General features: G+C 38.5%; 1 protein-coding gene across 4 annotated transcripts in view; it reads left to right on the forward strand.

Annotated features, from left to right (window-relative positions):
* Window positions 1-21,044, forward strand: part of LOC134854438 (protocadherin Fat 4-like) — a 158,305-nt gene that overhangs the window by 21,593 nt on the left and 115,668 nt on the right. For 3 of the 4 annotated variants that reach the window (XM_063870687.1, XM_063870686.1, XM_063870689.1), the window contains 10 exons: window positions 2,781-2,798; window positions 3,997-4,182; window positions 4,817-4,922; window positions 14,530-14,665; window positions 14,899-14,974; window positions 15,996-16,167; window positions 17,110-17,288; window positions 18,193-18,283; window positions 19,540-19,779; window positions 20,126-20,269. In XM_063870687.1, the coding sequence (XP_063726757.1) occupies window positions 2,781-2,798; window positions 3,997-4,182; window positions 4,817-4,922; window positions 14,530-14,665; window positions 14,899-14,974; window positions 15,996-16,167; window positions 17,110-17,288; window positions 18,193-18,283; window positions 19,540-19,779; window positions 20,126-20,269 (1,348 nt within the window). The remainder of the gene's footprint in view (window positions 1-2,780; window positions 2,799-3,996; window positions 4,183-4,816; window positions 4,923-14,529; window positions 14,666-14,898; window positions 14,975-15,995; window positions 16,168-17,109; window positions 17,289-18,192; window positions 18,284-19,539; window positions 19,780-20,125; window positions 20,270-21,044) is intronic. The other variant, XM_063870688.1, reaches the window with a different exon arrangement.

Consider the following 21,044-nt stretch of genomic DNA (forward strand, 5'->3'; position numbering starts at 1 on the left):
TTGGAGATATGCAATAATTAGTTATATTAATAGAATACTTCCTCTTATTTTGCTTTTTAGTATTTATTGCTGCATTTTTTGTTAACCCCTGAGAAAACTTGTTTTAACAATCAAATCTTCCTTTAATCGAATTTTTGATTTTTGTTTGCTTGGATCTTTTTAACTATGACACCCCCTATGGAACCTAGAAATGACTTGCCATCCCAATGAAGAAATAATTCAACGGCTGAGCTTATAACAATTTTGTATGTAGTGACGAAGAGTTAAAAAAATCCGATTTTTTTAAACGTCGCGTCGGTCTTTTCATTTGACTGGGAGCTCGCTTGTAAATACTTGTTCTCTTTAAAGAATGAAGAAATTGCTAATCGGAAGACTTATAAACGTAATGCTATTTTCCTTGGCGTGAAGGGGGCTATATTAGGCGAACACTATTTTAGGCGAAAATAAGTGTGTTAAAATTAGCAAAAACTTTGATTAAGAAAGTGTCCATTTTAGCAGAAATTGTGGATCAACCGTACAATGCCCCCCTAAACTTAGCCGAAATTTCCTCTCCCCGAAGCTTAGCATTTAGCAGAAATTGTGGATCATCGTGCAGTCCCCCCCTTTTGAATATACAGCTGGATATACCGAATAGTTATTTTGTCCTATTTTATTTCGTATTAATCAAAATTTGATATCGATTGATTGTTTTGAATAATTCAATCATTTTATTTTGCCTCGAAGTCAATTTGTAAAAAACCGGCATTTTGTTTCCCTAAATTGATTTGGGGGGGGGGGACTAGTACGGTTGATCCGAAATTGTATGCGATTAATAACGATTTTCCTTTGCTACAAACTAATTACAGGTAGCGTTCAAACAGCAAATAAATAGTGAAATAGTGACCGCTGCAGTCGCGTCAACGTGTTGAAGGCTTGTCAACAGAGGGTAAGGCTCTTTAAAAAAACTAGATCCGCTCATCGGTGCGAAGCGGTGACTCGCGTATAGCGCAGTAACCGGAGACTTCGAACCGACAAACGGTGCTGTAGTCTTCAACCGCTTCTTGCCAATTCCGTCTGGAGAATTGGGGGAATTTCTGCTAAATTGTATTCTTTTATTATCAAAATGTTCGCTTAATATTAACAATTTTTTTTTCGCCTAATATAGTTTTCGCCTAATATATACAGCCTAGGTTTGCAGATTTGCCTTTAATTCTATGCTAGTTGCACAGTAACATTATTTTTCATCTTTTAATGAACCTTGATAGTTTTCAGCTCTTAATTCAATTTCAGCTTCAACTCATCGCATTTTGACATATTTTTGAATGTTGTTTTTTGTGAATTGGATATATTACTGGCTAATAAACATACAGGATATTATTATCCAAGGTGAAATTGATTTTTTTTTGACAGCAAGGTTAATAACAAAACCATTTAAACTTAATAAAATTATAGCAGTGGAGTGCGGTCTGTACTTAGACAACCACGTATTCATTTTCATCAACAAGAAGACAAATACAATATCAACCGATCAGAATCGAGATGAGAAAGCAGAGTTACGAAATAACAAATTATTAATTAATTATTAGTTTCTTCCTTGTCTCGGTTTTGAATGGTTTACTCAGTTTTTGTCTACTTTTGCCGAGTATGTATACGCAGTTGTCTAATTACTGCTAGGTAATTTTTACCGAAGTAGTGAAAAAGTGGGATCATGTTAACTTGTTTTTGAAGTTTTAGCAACACCGACCCTTGGAGCTTTTCCGGTAGAACTCTGCGGTGCCTCATAAGCGGTGGTAGTTCAGTAAATCGATGTATCAGTCAGCCAAAAACGGGCCACCCAGATCATTATCCAAAACTTTGCTGAGTCATAAAAATTATTTTGCGTAGATTTTGGCACAATATCGGGGTCTTATGCACAAAACGTTGGAAATCAATATTTTTATTTTTTGAATTAGGACTAATGCCGTCAGCAGTTAAATCTGATTGAATAGTATTAGCTATTCAAATTCAAGCAACATGTTCAGGCAACTCAACTCAATAAAAACTTTCAGCAGATAAAAAAAGTTAGCCGAAATTACCAAAATCTGAAACTTTTTCTAAAAATATTTTTTTTTTTCAAGTAAATTAGGACATTTTGCCCGGACGAGAAAATACTGTAAAATGGCTTCAGCAGAATAAAAATTTTATACTTTTGGTTATTTCTGCTAACAATTTATCAGCTTGAAATTTTAATTGAAAGACGGACCATGTTCTAATTTGAGTGTCTGATTAGCCAATTGAATTCAACCTTTTTGTTTTGAATTCAAGAAAGATATATGAATACTGAAGCTTTTACGCTAAACTATTTCTAAATTTCGAACTTTTGACCAGAAAAAAATTAGGGTTAAATTAATTGACTTTTGCTTGTAAGGGACACACTTAATACCACCTTTGCTATAGACAAATTTTTGCTTCAGATTTCTGCGAAAAGTTTGTATTCAAATCGAAAAATCAATGTTAAGATCAAGATTTATTACAAATTTTTGAAGTTTGATCCATACATTAAATTCAACTTTCATTGTTGCTTTATTATAATTTCTGCTATGTAAGCCAAATATACTAGTTCTGTTGAATTCTGTTGCTAGCAGACTTTTTCAGGGCCTGCTTTACACTCAGTTTTTACGCAAGTTTAGTTCACATTAAATAGTAGTTAGATATATGATTTCCTTTATTGGATTTTTAGTGTGGAGGATATTATTTTAATCGGAAATTGTTAAAAGTTTTAATTTTTTTGACTTTTCTAACTTTGGTAAGTTTTGCTGCAGAGTAGCATCTACTTCAATGTAAGCCCAGCACTTAGATTGTTACTAACTTGATGTAAAAAATCACTAGCTTCAAAAACTGGAGGAGTCTCAACTGAAGTTTATTTCAATGTATATTCACATTAAATAGTAGAGTTACATAGCAGTAAGTAGACAGCCAAATCAGAGGCTTGAAAAAAAACTATCCAAATAATCCCCGCACATTTGAACATAATTTCATCTCAGATATCAACTCAAATTCCAATTTTTTAAATATCCCATTTGCAAAAACCCAAATTTGCTATCCTCTGTCAACCAATCAGGTTCGAGTATTGTCAATTTTGTCTGCTTACCGACGAGCACTGTAGGAAAAGAAGGTTGTCTAATTACAGAGCGCAAATCGTTAATGGGGGTGCAGCGACTAGCATGTGTGCCTATTAGCATGCAATAATTGTTTTAATTCAATGTGAATTCAGATGAAAAACAAATTAGCTTAAGCTTTCAAATAGTTTCGAAAACCATTTGATTTGTCAGGGAAATAAAAATTTCACTTTCGCTTAATGAATATTCGGCTAAGCGTACACTGATAAGAATCGCAAATTTGGTTAAACATAATTTGAAATAGGGAGTCTTCAAACTCTATGCTATAACATATAACATGGGCATGCCAATCGACACACATGTTAATAGGCCTGTCCGCTGTCCCCATCAATTATTGCTATAATATCTGCGATTGGCTATTCTGTACACTTGTTAGTTGCAGTTAACTATTTCGTTTAATAATTTTGAAACCATTTTTTTTGCGCACTAAGCACGATTGGGACTATTATCATGACAGAAAGACCAAATGCGCGAAGTTTGTAAGCCAATCAAAGCCTTTCAAACATCCAAAACTAACTGGTTATTTCGGGCATATTTCCTGAGTTTTGTATTATTGAATTCTGCTAACTTATCTTAAATTTCGCGCATTTGATCATTCTGCCATTGAGAATTTCCCCGCACCACATCTTTAGCTGTAAGCTTTGCTTTGCTTTGATTGATCGCGTAAAACTAAGAGTGGGGGAATGATTTTATCGTGTGAAACTTCCAAAGGAGTTCGAGACAATTTCCATTGAAAAAATCCGTCCACGGCTCTGTATCTATCATCAGTCTTGGCTTAATAGATGCTCGATACTCCCCCTCCCTTTCCCCTCCCGCGATTTTACTGAAAACTAATCATTCATTTCATTCCTTTTTACAGGACACCTCCAGTCTGGAGGTGCTGAAGGTTCCCAATTTGGACAACGGGGGTCCGAACTTCTTCGACATCACTCTTTTCGCCAGGGACTACGAGAACTCACCCGGTGATCTCGTACACGTCTACGTCAATGTCGACCCAGTCGAAGAGTTCGACCCCGAATTCGACAAGAACTCTTACACTGCTCAGGTATTCTAGCCACAGTCATGCTTTGTGATTCTAAGTCGGGGAAAAGACCGGGGTTTCAGCTGCCGGGAAAATTTATCACCAATTCAGAGATATGGCAGCCCATCATTGAGTCTATGAATGAGTCTACCACCCATGTTTGAGTCTGTGATCATGGTCACTTTACCCATAACCAAGGCTAAATCATCATTGAATTAGCGCAAATTTTTCAGGGTTAAATCAACCATGAATCAGAGATGGATTTTTACTATGGATTCTCTAAGAACCATTCGTATAATTTTTAAGATGCAAAAACCTTGAAAACCTATGAATTAGAGATAAATAATTTGTAATTTATCAGCTATTGTGTGTACTTACAAATCGTTTTTTTTTCCGCAAAAGTCTTATTGTTTGTTTGTTCAGGCTCAAATAAAAATTTTACTCATCAATCCAATTTTCTCAAATTGGGCTAATTTTATCAAAAAACTGCCTATCATAAATTTTGATAGAAATTCAAAGAGCTCTAGGGACTTCTCTGTTTTTTCGTGGAAGTTCGAAAATTGGATGTTTTCAAAAAAAAATAGTCTGTACTTTTTTTCTGTGTTCCTTGCGTGCATTGACTCTTTTTCAACTGTTGGCTATGGTCTTCTTTTCTCAGCTGGTGGAGAATGCGAACCAGGTGGGATCGAGCGTGGCCTCCCTTCAGCTCTATGACTTCGACATTGCACCCCATGGGGTTGACCAGATACAGTTCGCCATCACAGGTTCGATCACCTACCCTGTCCATCATCACACTAAGGAGGAATCTGGATCAAGTTAACATCCTCCTTTGGGAGGGGAGATGTTAACTTGGTCCAGATATTTTCGAAACTATTTCCTTCCCTATTGGGTAACTTATCTGAGGAGAGTAGTACACCAATTGATAGTAAGGGTAGTTTTAAGGGTTGAGTCAAAGGAGTTCCATGCAGTTGGGCATCAGTTGAGTAAGTACATGAAAAATAATACAATAGTAAATCAGGGATAAAACTAAGGTAAATATAATATCATAAATAGGGATATTATATTACATGGTACGGGGAATACTAAAAGGCGAACGTTAGAAAAGGGGAACTGTTAATAAGGGGGTTATTCAGAAAAGTTGATATTAATCCCGAGTTTTCGTATAAATTGAAACATTATTTTACCTGAAAGTTTGTCATTTCCTTGTAAGTCATGCTGTTTTTGAAAAGTTGAGAGAAACGAGTGAGTCAGCTTGGCTGTAATGTCAAAAGTCAAGTTGAGAGAAAGGTGACCTTAATTGTTTACAATTAACACCCGCCCACATTTGCGGAGCTTGCAAATAAAGTATTGAATAAAATAGTAAGGATACGGTTAAATACAAAGATAAGGGAACCAGTAGATAAGGGAACCAGAAATTGTTCTTTTTCATCTTCATCTTGGTTTGTCTATCGTTGAGCTGATTGTCATAGTTGAATTGAAGAGTCGTAGATTTGTTCATCTTTGTCGAGTTGATATGTTGAAGGCTGAGTTGCGTGATTATTTGGTTGGTTAGCTATTTGGAGCTTGGTTACTGCGAAACTGGGAAAACGCGGCTCAATTTGACCACAGGTCGAACTTTGAATCCAGTTGGCGTTTTCAGCTTCACTGAGCGGACTATTCCATCTTGTCCAGGAAAGGTTTCCACCACTTTAGCAAGAGGCCACAGTCCACGAGGTGTAAAATCCTCCAACATCCAGACCATGTCGTCGGGTTGCAAATTGGAAGTCGCAGAAGTCCACTTTGATCGTTTCTGCTGACCTGGTAAGTACTCTCGAAGAAAGCGATTCCAGAAGTGATCTGCGAGTAGTTGGGATGCTTTCCATGATTTTGACAGAGATAAATCCTTGTCCTTGAAGATACCAGGCGGTACATTTGGAGTTCCACGACCAAGAAGGAAATGGTTGGGAGTGAGAGGCAGATCATCTTTGATGTCGTCAGACACATTGGTTAAAGGTCGTGAATTCATGGTTGATTCAATTTCGGTCGTGAAAGTAGCCAGTGTTTCATATGAGAGTGTTCTTGATCCGATGACTTTGTACAGGGAAAGTTTAAATATCTGAACTAGTCGTTCCCAAGAACCACCAAAATGAGGGGCCGCAGGAGGAATGAATTTCCATTCGAGTGATACGTCCAGCTGATTGATGCTTTCCACAAATTCTTTGTTCTTTTCCAAGTTGTCTAGACATTTCTTCAGCTCAGAATTGGAGCCCACAAAACTTGTCCCACAATCAGAAACCATTTTCGATGGTTTTCCTCGCCGGGCAAAAAAGCGTCTGATACAAAGAAGAGTGCTGTCTGTCGATAGTCCTAATGAGATTTCAAGATGCACAGCTCTGATCACTAAGCATGTGAACAGTAAAATATACGCTTGGTATTGTTTTCCTTGAAGGATGATGGGAAAAGGTCCAACGTAGTCCAATCCAGTCGTTGCAAAAGGAAAATGATTTTTTGATGGCAGTCGATCAATTGGAAGATCTGACATCTGAGGGTAGTCGACTTGTTGTTGCATTCTTCTGCAGGGTATACAACTGTGTATGATACTTTTCAGCATGACGCGGCAGCGAAGAATCCAGTAGTTTTCCTGTGCTATGGCAATTGCTTGTTCCTTTCCGCAGTGGGAATGTAGAACATGGATGTTAGCTAACAGCAGGCGAACATTGGGGTTTTCACCAGCGAGAATGATTGGATATCTAGCTGATAGCATGATAGGGGCACGCGTGAGACGTCCACGAGAACGCAGGATACCGAAGTTGTCCACAAACGGTGCTAATGTTCGAAGTCTACTTTTGCCTTCAATTGGTTTTTCTTTTTTGATGTCTGAAATTTCAGAGACAAAATCTGTCCTTTGGGCAGTTTTAATTATGAGAAAGTGCGATTTCGTTAGAAGCAAGAGTTGAAGATCGACCTTCGACTGTTTGTTGATCTTCCGTTTGAGATTTTCTGCGAATAAGAAGCAGTATGCAACTGTCCGTATTAGTCTTTTCCAGTTGCTGAAGCGTTTGATGTCAAATATAGGCTCAAACTTAGACTCTAATGAAGTAACGAATACAGGAATGTTCTCAAGCCGAATGTTTTCCTGTGAAGGCCATTGAGAAGAATCGTTCAACAGAAATTCCGGTCCTAGTAGCCACCGACAGCTTGAGGTCATTTCTAAAGCAATGTATCCTCTGGTACCGTCGTCAGCAGGATTTAGCAGAGTTGGAACGTGAAACCACTGTTCAGGTTTAGAAACGTCTAAAATTTTCTGAAGCCGATTAGCGACGAAAATTTTGTGTCGTATTTCAGGTGTTCGCAGCCAATACAAAACAGTAGTACTGTCAGACCAGAAATAAGTTTTTTCAACTTTGAGGTCAATTTCCTCTGAAACAAAGAGCGATAGTTGGGCAGCATATACTGCAGCTTGCAACTCGAGATTGGGAATTGTAACACGTTTCATAGGAGCGACTCTTGTCTTTCCTATTATAAACTTCAAAGATGTGGAGCCGTCGCTGTAGACTATTCTTAGGTAGCAAACAGCAGCGAGAGCGAATTCTGATGCATCACAAAACGTGTGAAGCTGGGTTGAAGCAGGGTTTTCTTTATCAAAGAAGTTCCTTTGGAATGAAACAGTTTCGAAATTTTCCATTTCGTCTACCCAAAGTTTGAAATCGGGAAGTTTATCCGTGTCTAATGGAGTATCCCACTTAACACCTTGTGACCAAACATATTGGAGAACTTTTCGAATCCGAATTGTCAATGGAGCCACTATTCCGAGTGGGTCAAATAAAGAAGCGGTATACTTCAGGAGTTTCCGTTGCGTAGCAATGCCAATACGTAGAATTTTTACAAACTTTTTGTTATCGATGAAGTAGCAGTCAGTGTTGGTATTCCAGTGAACACCGAGAACTCGTTGATGTTTAGGCGTTGGATCATTAGGGCTGACTAAAATATTTGGATCAATTGAATCCAGGAATGGTTTACTGTTTGAGTTCCACTTATTCAAGTTGAACCCACCTCGAGATAAAGATCCTCGTAGTTGTGTCATTTGTTGGAGGGCTTCTTCTACCGTTGACGAAGTGACATACAAATCATCCATGTAGATATTCCGTTGAATGATTTCAGAAGCCAGAGGAAAGTCGTTTTTACTGTCTGATGCACATCGTCGTACTGCGTAGCAAGCCACGCATGGTGAGTCTGTGGCACCGAAAATGTGTCGTGTATATTCGTGAGTTTCTAATTTACCATTTTCTTTCCAAAGGTATCTTAGAAAAGGTCTATCCTTTGGGCTGACTAGCACTTGCATAAACATAGCATCTATGTCAGCAGATATTGCTATTTTATTTTGTCGAAAGCGAATTATGAGACCTGTTAAGTTGCACAAAAGATCGGGCCCTTTGAGCAAACTCGAGTTGAGGGATTTACCCTGAAAAATGCTGGAAGCATTTGAGACTCGTCTAACTTTGTCTGGTTTGTTGACATTTTTCACTGGATGATGCGGCAAATACCAAGATTTGATTGCAGTGTCATGTTTTGCATCTATTTTGGTGACAAAGCCTTTTTCTAAGTCAGTGATGACTGTTGCACGGTATTTCTCCCTTAAATCAGGTTTACTTTTAAGGCGAAATTCGAGGCTGTTGAGTTGCTTTTCAGCTAGCCAACGGTTATTTGGAAGATCAGTATCCTCTTTCCAAAGAAGGTCAATTTGATAGTGACCATCTACTAAAGTACAAGAGTTTTCGAGAATATCGATTGCTCTTTTATCCGATTTGGAGTGCGAGCGTTTTGAAGAAGCGATGCCTGTGTTTTCTATTTTCATCCAGTTGAGAACTTTCTGGTATAATTTTTCATCTAAGTTATTGTGTGAATGAACTTGTGTGAAGTTCACCGGAACAGATGGAACGGAATTATATTGCGTTTTGTTCCGACCTGTGCATGTCCATCCCAAAAGGGTTTCGATAGCCCAGGGAACATTCTTGGGGCCATAAACGGTATTTTTGATCTCATGATATTCTGGATTGTTGTTCCCGATGACTAGCGATATGCTATTGTCGTTTAAGTCCGGGTATTTAACATGCTTTAAATGTGGAAAATTGTTGCACATTGCGTTTAGTTGAAAAATATCAACTGGGGCCAAATTATTTTCATCTACCGTGAGTACGTCATCGAGCGTCATTGGAGTCGATGTGCTTTTGTATGGTCTAATTTGTACATCCACAGATGTAACTTGAACTGACTTGGTCTCATGATATCCAGATATGGGAAGTGAGTGCTTCTTGTTGACGTCCAAGCCTAGTTGAGTTGCCACTGAGTCCAGTAGTAGAGTTACGCAGCTACCACTATCTAAGAAAGCGTAGGTACAAAGTGTTTTATCACCATTTGATAATTCGATTGGTACAAAAGCTGATTGACCTGATCTCTGACAAGCTATTGCGCGATTCACTGCAGCTTTACTAGGGTTTTTTCCATAATTATCAGAAGGATCGTGGAGTAGAGTGTGGTGTTTTTTACCACAATTATCGGTTCGACAGAGCGATTTCGAATTGCAGTCAGTAAACCTATGATTCCCTAGACAGTTAAAGCATAAGTGCATTTTTCGGGCATGCTCTTTTCGTTGCTTAGGGTCTAAAGCTTTGAAGTGCTCGCATTTGTAGAGAGGTCCACAGGTGTCTCCACTAGGACAAGCATTCGAGTTTACATTATTCTGAGCACGAGAGTTTTGTTGATCTCCCTGATGGTTAAAGCGCTGATTTTGATTTCCTACACCATTTGTAGTAAAACCATTGAAACGGGAACCACTAGGGTGTTTAGCGTTTCCAGAAGAATTGTTAAAATTGTTATTGTTTTGGTTTCGGAAACCTGTCGGAGGCATGTCGCGACACGCCTGTGCGTACCGTTGAAACCATTGTGCTAGATGTCTCAAGGAGGGTTGATCGTAGTCTTTGTCGATGACGAAGCGATTCCATTCTAATCTCACAGGGTCGGGAAGCTTTGCCAGAGCAGTGTTCAAGTTTGTTGTAGAACAAATATCGTGAACAAAACCAAGTTGCTCAAAAGTGTCCACTAAAGTTAGGAGAAAAGCAGAAAACTGCATGTATGATTCTGGATGAGTCAGATTTGGAGGTTTGAAATTTGCAAGACGTTGCAAAAAAGAGTTGACAATTCTATTGGTATTGCCAAAGTTTTCACGAAGACGTTGTAGTGCTAGTTCGTATGTGTCGCCGTTTGCACCATAACCAGCTATCATTAGTTTAGCTGGGCCAGTTACCAATGATTGAAGATGGATCATCTTTTCAGTTGGAGACATATTAGAATTATGAATCGATGATACGAATACACCATACCAGTGCAACCAATAGTTGGGATTGCCATTGAAAATTGTAGGCTTCAGTTTTGGCACTGATCGACTGAATGTAGTAGAAGTGTCGCTTGAATTAGTTGCCAAAGCTCGATTGTTGTTGTTAGGAGGGTTTGCAGCACTAGCTTGTTGTGAGCTGTGGTTAGGAACATCACTAGCAAATGGATTTGAAAATGATTGGTCGCCTTGAAATGGCGCCGAAAGGTTGTCGTCAGAGGCAGCTGTTCTTGCATTGCCTTGAGTATTGTTGCTCATGGTTATAAGGTTGTTGTTTGGTATATCCATTATGTTTGCAGTCGGCATGGAGGTTGCGGTTTCCTGTGGGAAAATTGAAGTAGCATTTTCTTGAGCGCTGTTATTTGGAATTGTAGAAGTAGCAGGATTTGATACTTGTTTTTTCAAATATTTTTTCACTTTCATTGAAAATACTCGGATTTTCTGTTTCAACTGTACTGTCCAGTGAGAATGTTCTTCAAAATCGTGTTCAGAACCAGCCTGTAACATTTGATCGTTCAGGGTATCAAGTTTTTGTTGGAATTGAGACAATTCAGTGAACGTTTCATTGATGAGTTCAAGATCATCTTCTTCCTCGTAGATGTTGTTTTCGAGCATGTCGATCAAAGTATTGATCTCCATTTCGTGATGACGTCGAAGCGAAACCAGTTTTCGAACGCCAGTCTCTTGAACGTTTTGATTGGTATCTTGCGTTTGGGTACCATTTTGTTCCGAAGGATCGCTGTCATTGTTTTGCGTCGTTTTATTTCTACCGGATGGGGCCATACCTTGAACCAGGAGACGTAAACCAATACCTACCAACTTATACCAGTATATGAATTTACCTTTACCAACCTACCAACTTATACCGAATACCACCGATGCTCGTAAGAAGGAGCGAAATAATGGATAAAGTTTAACCAATTACCACTGTACCTTACCACTTGTACCTACCTCCGAGGGAAAATTGAGCGGTCGTTCAAAGTGTCCTCGGTATTAACAATTAACTGCGATTTTAAAGCTAGTCCAAGAACCTACCTGGTCCTACCAGCCTACCGACCCTACCTACCTACCAATTACCAGTATAAACGGCAAAAAAAACCGGGTGCAAAGATTAGCACCAATGAGTGTTGACCTCCCAGAGGACAACTGAGGATGACGTATTTACCTACCTACCTGTCGCTATTTAGCAGACGACTGAATTGTGATTGCTGACCTCCCAGAGGACAACTAAAGTTGATGTACCTGTTTACCTACCTGTCCTAATACCGTAGATTTATCCCTGTGCAATAAAATTTGCACTTATACCAGTTGACCTCCCAGAGGACAACTTGCCTTTATCGCTGTAGCGTAGCGAATGAGACGAACTAGAGTTGTTCGAAGCAGTTGATGAGCTAAACGAAGCTCGAATGTAGCCACGAACCCAGTGAGGCTCGAAGCAGCAGAGGAAATGAGCTCAGGTAAAGCTCGACAGGAAGCAGCCAAGAACCGAGAGGCTCAAAGCAGAAAATAAGGTGAGCTAAGACGAAGCTCGAATGTAGCCACGAACCCAGTGAGGCTCGAAGCAGCAGAGGAATGAGCTCAGGTAAAGCTCGACAGGAAGCAGCCAAGAACCGAGAGGCTCAAAGCAGAAAATAAGGTGAGCTAAGACGAAGCTCGAATGTAGCCACGAACCCAGTGAGGCTCGAAGCAGCAGAGGAAATGAGCTCAGGTAAAGCTCGACAGGAAGCAGCCAAGAACCGAGAGGCTCAAAGCAGAAAATAAGGTGAGCTAAGACGAAGCTGGAATGTAGCCACGAACCCAGTGAGGCTCGAAGCAGCAGAGGAAATGAGCTCAGGTAAAGCTCGACAGGAAGCAGCCAAGAACCGAGAGGCTCAAAGCAGAAAATAAGGTGAGCTAAGACGAAGCTCGAATGTAGCCACGAACCCAGTGAGGCTCGAAGCAGCAGAGGAAATGAGCTCAGGTAAAGCTCGACAGGAAGCAACCAAGAACCGAGAGGCTCAAAGCAGAAAATAAGGTGAGCTAAGACGAAGCTCGAATGTAGCCACGAACCCAGTGAGGCTCGAAGCAGCAGAGGAAATGAGCTCAGGTAAAGCTCGACAGGAAGCAGCCAAGAACCGAGAGGCTCAAAGCAGAAAATAAGGTGAGCTAAGACGAAGCTCGAATGTAGCCACGAACCCAGTGAGGCTCGAAGCAGCAGAGGAAATGAGCTCAGGTAAAGCTCGACAGGAAGCAGCCAAGAACCGAGAGGCTCAAAGGAGAAAATAAGGTGAGCTAAGACGAAGCTCGAATGTAGCCACGAACCCAGTGAGGCTCGAAGCAGCAGAGGAAATGAGCTCAGGTAAAGCTCGACAGGAAGCAGCCAAGAACCGAGAGGCTCAAAGGAGAAAATAAGGTGAGCTAAGACGAAGCTCGAATGTAGCCACGAACCCAGTGAGGCTCGAAGCAGCAGAGGAAATGAGCTCAGGTAAAGCTCGACAGGAAGTAGCCAAGAACCGAGAGGCTCAAAGCAGAAAATAAGGTGAGCTAAGACGAAGCTCGAATGTAGCCACGAACCCAGTGAGGCTCGAAGCAAGCGGAATAAGTGAGCTCAGATAAAGCTGAAACAAATGTCATGTCGAAGAACAATGACGAAAATTGAGAGTCCAAAAAGATCTCGAATCAGGTAACCTAGGAGTCGGGCAATAAAAAAGCAAAAGTGTCAGAAAACACTTGAAGGAAGGAAGCAATGAAGGAAGCAAAGGGCCAAGAAAGGCTCGGAAGGAATATACAAGGCGTCAGATAAGACTCGGAAGGAATGAATGAATGAGTAGGGAAAGACTCGGAAACGAACAACAAATGGGTCGAGAAAGACTCGGAAAGGAATGAAACATTGAGTCAGAAAAGACTCGGAAAGGAACGCAAAAGGCAATAAAGACTCTGAACGGAATGAAAAATGAGTCGGGAAAACTGAAGTTTTTTCATAAATGAGTCACAAAAGACTCGGAATAGCAAAGCAACAAAAAACGAATTGAAAGGGGAAAATTGATGAAAATAACTTAATACATTATTCAAAGTAAATGAGGCTATGAACAATTGAAACGTTTAAAGTTTACATGGGTTAGAAATCAAGAGCAATAATTGATCTTTTTTTTTTTAAAAATGTAAATCAAATAAACTGCGATTAACTGTAAATAAATGAAATAATATTGTAATGGGGAAGTATTATAACTAGATATAATAAACCGCAGACGTAAAAACTGGGGAGGAAAAACAGTAACTAACCATAAATTTTTGGTTGTGGGGGAATAAAAAACACAGTGTAACGAGCTAATCAAAACTTTTTCGGGGCGCCAATATAAAAATTGGGTAACTTATCTGAGGAGAGTAGTACACCAATTGATAGTAAGGGTAGTTTTAAGGGTTGAGTCAAAGGAGTTCCATGCAGTTGGGCATCAGTTGAGTAAGTACATGAAAAATAATACAATAGTAAATCAGGGATAAAACTAAGGTAAATATAATATCATAAATAGGGATATTATATTACATGGTACGGGGAATACTAAAAGGCGAACGTTAGAAAAGGGGAACTGTTAATAAGGGGGTTATTCAGAAAAGTTGATATTAATCCCGAGTTTTCGTATAAATTGAAACATTATTTTACCTGAAAGTTTGTCATTTCCTTGTAAGTCATGCTGTTTTTGAAAAGTTGAGAGAAACGAGTGAGTCAGCTTGGCTGTAATGTCAAAAGTCAAGTTGAGAGAAAGGTGACCTTAATTGTTTACAATTAACAGGTCCAGATATTTTCGAAATTATTTCCTTCCCTATTGCAAGAGGGGTAAAATTTGTAACAAGGTACCCTAAGGGGATTCCTTGTCAGCCAATTGAGAATGCAAATCTTGCAAGAATCTGGCAAGTTTCTTGCTAGATTTCCATTCATTTGCAAAAATTTTGCAAGATGTGCATTCCGAAAACACTTATACCGCCTTCTTTTTTATCAATTTAAAAGATAGTTTTTTTTTCAGCTGGCGATGACGACAACAACTTCTACGTGGAGGCGGTGGGTCTGAACCCGACCCTCCACACTGTTTGGGCGGATGTGAGGGTGAAGAAAGTGGTGGATTTTGAGCAGACAGGAAACACCATTGCACTCACAATCACGTAAGAGCCCACAGACAACAACTCCGCATTTTTTTATAGGTTCCTCTCGACAGGCAAACTTGCCTTTTAGAATCCTGTCAAAGATGCAAGTAAAAAATAGCTAAATTTTTGTATTTTTTAATAACTGTTTCTTGAAAATTCGGTTTTAACATCCCATAGCGGTTTGTATCAGCTGAACTTTTATTGGCCGAAAAGTTGTTCACGAGATCGGTGGAAAAAGTTTATTTTTTTAGTGCGACTGGAAGTGGGACGGCAGCCACTGTGCCTTTGACGATCACAGTTGAAGATAAGCCAGACGTCTACTCACAGGTACATGATCATGACTTTTATGTCCGCGAAATACTCAAGTTTTTCTGCATCTTAAAAATAAGGAAACGATTTTTTAAGAGTCGATGAACGTAGTTCAGATTCTTATGTAGGTCGCGATGATTTTTTTTCCATTTAATTTCAGGAAACGTCTTAAAATTTGTTCAGGCTCAAATTTACTTTTTCGCGGTTTGATTTTTAATTTTTTTTGAAGTTAATTTAATTTCCTTTGTTCAAAGGAAGGCAAACTTCACCATCGAACAGCGAAAGTGTAAAGGTCACCAAAAATATGATCGATCCTAATTTGGAAAGTGGAGCTTCTTTTTCAAATTTCCCTGCGAAATAAAAAAAAACACCTGATGATCCAGTTTTCTCAAAATGGGCCAATTTTATCAAAAAAAGTGATGATCATTAATTGTATTAGAAATTCAAAGAGCTTTAAGGGCATCTATATTTTTTTTCTTTGAAATTTGAAAGAGTTTTTTTTTCAAAAAACAAATCTGTTTTTCTGTTTTCTGTTCGAAATTCTAGAGAAATTTTTTCAAAAAACAAGTCTGTTTTTCAGTTTTTTTTGTGTTTATTGACTCTTTTCCAACTGTCTGTTGCCTACGATTAAGGTTTAGAATTTAGTTTTTTTTTTGAAAATGGAACAAATTGCTCAATTCTTAAGCAAATAATTTTGGGAAGAATTGAATTAGCACTGAAGATTTACGCCGGTCTCTGTGAGTGAACTAGTTTAGAACGAGCCCGTATTTTAATCTTGTAGGCCTTTTAATACTTTCCTTTAAATGGGACTTAAGGCTCTTTAACCCAGGTACAAAAAACTAGGAAAGTTTTTTTCAAAAATTGGATAAAGCACATAACATTGTTCAATTTAGAGATCTTATTTTCTGAAAAAGTTGATAATGGCGTTTGTATACTATTAACGCAACTTCATACATAATTTTTCAGAGATTCGTTTTTCTTCATCCTGACAATTGTTTCAATTATCGAAAATGAATATACGTTTTTTTTTCATATCAAGTGTCCCGACTTCTTTCTCGCCACTGGGGCCGCATCTTTGAACGAGGCATCTGCAGTTCCAGGAACTACCAACGTCGGCACTGTAATTGTATGTACTCCGGCTACTGGACTGACCTTCAAATCAACTCATCCTAATTTTGCTTTCTCTGGAAATCAAATGAAGGTCGCCGCTGGTACGTGTTTTTCAGAAACAAAAACCAATAACTTCCAAATTTATCTTTTTTTTCAAAGTCTAATTTTTGAGAAAATGATATTTATCTACGTGTATGATTTTACTTATGGCATGATTTACACAGTTTTTCATACTTTTTATCCATAATATCAAACACAATAGTTTCGTAAATCAGTGAAGAGATGAAACTAGCGACGATTTCTCGTTCGCTGAGTTAAATTGGTCTAACAGTAATTTGTCCAACTTTATTGCTTGCTGAGCTTCAATGTTTAAATTCTTTATGTTGGATTTCAAAATGGTGTATATGTGTGTACGAAAAATTTTACAAATATCTTTTGAAAGTCTGCCCTCGATGAAACACTAGGTTCGCCCGTATCATCAGCCAAGTTGATACTGCGATATATTTTCCTAATTTTCTAAAAAAGTTCTTAATCAAATGAATTCAGTTAAAAGTGTTATCATAGTTTCTACGCTCGGACAAATTTGCGTGAAAAATTCGGGTTTTGGCATATATCGAGATTTTTTAATGGTAATTGCCTTTTTATGTGCTGTTTTTTTCTTTCTCATCGTTATTTTTCTATATTTAGTTTTCTCTTATAAGCTAACAAAGTTTGTCAAAATAAGGTTTGCAGGTTTACAATGGCTGATTTAAGCTTAGTTTAAACCGTGAAAACTAATATCTTTTCGAGTAAGTTTAGTTTTTGAAATTTTCAGCGCCATTTTGGGAATCAAAAACTTCAAAAATTCGAAAAATTTCTGCAAAATAAAGAGAACTTTTCTTCTCCTATTGGCCTATTTGACTATGACTGTCAAAAATACCTAATTTCTATTTTTTCGTTCAGATCTTACTATCACACCACACAGAAAAAACGACTCTAACTTGAAAAATAATGTATTTTTCTTAAGACTATGGTCGGAAAATTTGGTGCGATTTTTTTTGTAGACGCTGTGATAGACTACGAGACGGAGCAAATGGCAGACTTCTACATTGTGGTCACAGACAACGCAGGTTTCTTCGCCCACGAGATCCCCGCCCGGGTGGAGATAGGACCCGCCAACGAATTCTCACCCACATTCTACCCATCCACTATAGCTGACGTCACAGTCGACGAGAACTCACCTGTTAGAAACAATTTGTATTATAACTATTAGAAGCAACTTTTGTTAACCTAATTAATTTGCGAATGAAATAAAAAAAACAAGAAAAATTTAATAAACACTCACCTGTTAGAAATAGTTTGTGTTATAAATAATTAGTTTGTGAATCAACAAAAATTTTGTCGACTTTTTTGTGGGTCGACCAAATTGATTTTCCGAGCTCGCAAAGCACTAAAAAGACCCTGTTTTGGTAAAATTTTCTGCGCCGCAAAATTTTCAAAAAAAGGCCAATAAAGGCGTTTTTAGGCAGTTTTTGGAAAATTTTGACCAAAAAAAAAATCGCTTTTTTGGCGCGCTCCCCCCTCAAAATTAGTATATAGTCGTCGAAGGCGCCTTTAGAAAATTTTAAGGGCCCGTCACCAAATATGGGTATCCAAAATAGTACAAAAGGGGGGCCCTTTGGGTCGGCAAGGGGTCAAACACATGAAGAAGTGGGCGTCCGCTCGCCCACCCTAAATCAACCCCTGGGTTAGATAATCAATGTTTTTTAAGCAACCAATTTCATGACATCATAAGAAAATTAATTAGATTAAATCTGAGGTATTTCTGAGCGTTTTTGATGTCATGTTCTTTTTGATGTCATGAAAAAGGCCACTCGATACACTCTTGAAAGATGTCAAATGTTCAAAATTATAAAGCTATTCATTTAGTTAGCACCCTTTGCATCGAAAATTACCCACAAGCATCTTTGTCATGAACAGTCAAGTTTTAAAACATCATGATTATTCAGATTAACTCAGAAGATACAGAGGTTTTTATCGGCGACGTTACTGGCCGTTCTGTAACTTATGAATAAAATATTCCCTTCTTGAAAACAAACTTTTCTATTTGATTTCTAATTCAAAAATAACTTCTCATCTGTTTTCAGATTGGCACTTTGGTCGCTTCTGTCGAGGTGAAAGACGAAGATCTCTTCACTAGTCACGAGATCGATCCCGCCAGTCTCCAGCTAGCTAACAGTAACTACTTTTTCTTCTTTTCATCATTGAAGGGTAATGATATTGACTGAAAAAAAAAACAGGCAAAGGTTATAATGAAGATGAATATCGAGCTATTTAGACCGGTTCAAAAATCATAAAACATTTTTGAATGCGCGCGAATTGACAACTTTTGAACGTGCTCGATTTTGTAATGTGCTCGATTCGTAAAATAATTTATTGTTCCGACTTTCGTAACGAAAGTAACAAAATATTTGTGCTCGGGGTGGGTTTAAGGTGCGGAAATTTAAGGTGCATATACAAAACAGTCCCATACAAAACAGTCCAATACAAAATAAACCAAAAATCATGAAATGAAGGGGAAAACAGTCCAATACAAAACAGTCCGGTTTAAGGTCGCCGGTGGGCGCGCTGCGCGTGCGTCGCCGATTTGCGGCGATAACCGGCTCTTAACTTGAAATTAAGTCCTACCCTCTGTTGGCAAGCTCGCAACACGTTGGCGCGACTGCGGCGGTCATTATTTGGTTCTTTATGTTTGTTGAACAAAGGACAACTCTCGGCCTACCGGCTTGTTAAAACAATTATTACTTGGGACTGTTTTTCGGACTGTTTTGTATCGGATTGTTTTTTCGTTCATTTTCATACTTTTCCGGACTGTTTTGTATGGACTGTTTTGTACAGACACGAGATATAATCCGTCTTAGAGATTGAAGGAAGCTTATTTGCCATAATTGATTTGTTACTACGAGCGAAATATATCTATTTGTACTTTATATGCCGTGTGGGGGGATGATTTTCACAAAAACCTCAAATTTTATTTATTACATTTAATTTTTCCATGTTATAACTGCTCCATGGACCTTGAGGCAGTTGAAATTTCAGGGAAAAATTTTATCAAAACAGTGTCTTTTTAGTGCTTAAGGAGAGCTCTGAAAATCCATTTGGTCAACCTAAAAAAAATCCGCTCCCCTCAAAAAATCCTACATCCGCTCCTGATTCGATATGAATTAAGGGACAGTCGGAACATTCAGGGCTTTGCCCTGATATACTAGCAGTCTTGTTACTTTTTATGGTTTTTTCGAAAGCTTTATGTTTTCATACATACTTTCATGTCAGCAATAAAGAGCACTTCTGAATTTGAATGATATAGGTTTAAATGATAAGTTTGCCTCAGTTTTACAATAAGCTCATTTTGAAAGATCAATTTAAAAGACACTAATAGAACCCTAAATGTTTATCGAGTTAGATCGAATATATGACCCTTTTTGTGTTTTCAGCGTATGGAGGTCGTTTTGCAATCACAAAAGTCGAAATCGTGAACGGCTACTCGATTCAAGTCGTCGTTGCGGACGAATTGGACGCGGAGACATCTACTGGACCCTACTCGCTGTCTCTGGAAGCGGCAGATGCCGACAACTCGCCCTCACTCGACTTCGATGTGTATGTTCGGAATGTGGACGAGTTCGCGCCGACTTGCACCAAAACAGCGTTTTCAGTGACGCACGACGAGGACATAGGTATTCTGTCATAAAGTATTAGTTATTGTGTCATAGTTATTATATGATATAATAAAATATTAGTTATTGTGTCATAGCTATTATATGATATAATTCATTCAAGTTTTTAATCCGAAAAACTAAAAATTACCTGTAAAAAGTTAAATGACATTTTTAAAAAAACAAAACTTAAGATGCTGAAATAGTAGAGCTGAAATGATAGCCTTAAAATTATTATTTTTAAAATTTTAAAGCTGTTTTGGGCGTTTTTGATGTTTTTTCTTCTTCCGAAAAAGGTTGAAGATTTGTAGAAAAGCCAAGGTTAAAAAACGGAATAATTTTTTGCCTTGGTTTGTTTTGCTTGTAGCTGCTGGTTCGGACATCCTGTCAGACATGGGCTGCACCGATGCAGCGGACCAAGGGGGATCAGTCTCCTACTCCATCGCCTCCGACCCCTCCGGTCTCTTCGAGGTCACCACCACTGTGCCAGGGGGACGCATCAAACTCAAAGGTCAGCTTCCGGACCTCACTTGTACTTGCTATTATCAAAACCAGGAGCACAATGTTTTTGCATATCTTGAACTACTTTGAAATGGATCTGTAAGAAACTTTCGTTTTGTGGTAAAATTTTGTTTGGATGAAGCAAAACGTGACTCACATTTCGAGATTGTTTTGACAAATCAATTTTGTGTTGAGAAAAACCATCGTTTTTTTAATACTTTTTGATAATTTCAAGCTGGGGCACGAACGTATCGACCCGGTCGATCAAAATTTTTTGTGCGCCTGTATAAATTGGGACGAAAGCAGACATTTTGTCGGCCCCTATGGTCAATATATAAATTTACTGCGTCAACCCGAAAAGAAACCCTTTTAGTATCTAATTACAAATAAATAAATGACACTTTTAAAAAGGAGTCCATTTCTCGCAAAAAAACTTGAGCTGCTCGAGTAACATAGGGGAACTCGCTAGCACCGAATAAAAAATAAATAAATAAAGTTTAGAGACTTAAACGCAGCTAAAATGAAGTGTTCAGTTGTTCAGAAATCGCAAGATATTTAAGGTAACCGAATTGCGCGTCAATATGATAGATCATGGGCGTCAATACATAGGGATCAATATGCTTGATCATTCTGCTCTGAATCGAATTCAGTAACTCTCTTTTTTTTTTATAAAACTCTGAGTCCCCCCTTGTTTCATTTTGAGATATATTTGCTGACGGGCCCTAAAAATTTTCTAAAGGCACCCTCGGCGCCAATCTAAACTAACTTTGAGGGGGGAACGCGCG

This window comes from Symsagittifera roscoffensis, chromosome 9 (genome assembly GCF_963678635.1).
Source record: "Symsagittifera roscoffensis chromosome 9, txSymRosc1.1, whole genome shotgun sequence".
NCBI lineage: Eukaryota > Metazoa > Xenacoelomorpha > Acoela > Convolutidae > Symsagittifera > Symsagittifera roscoffensis.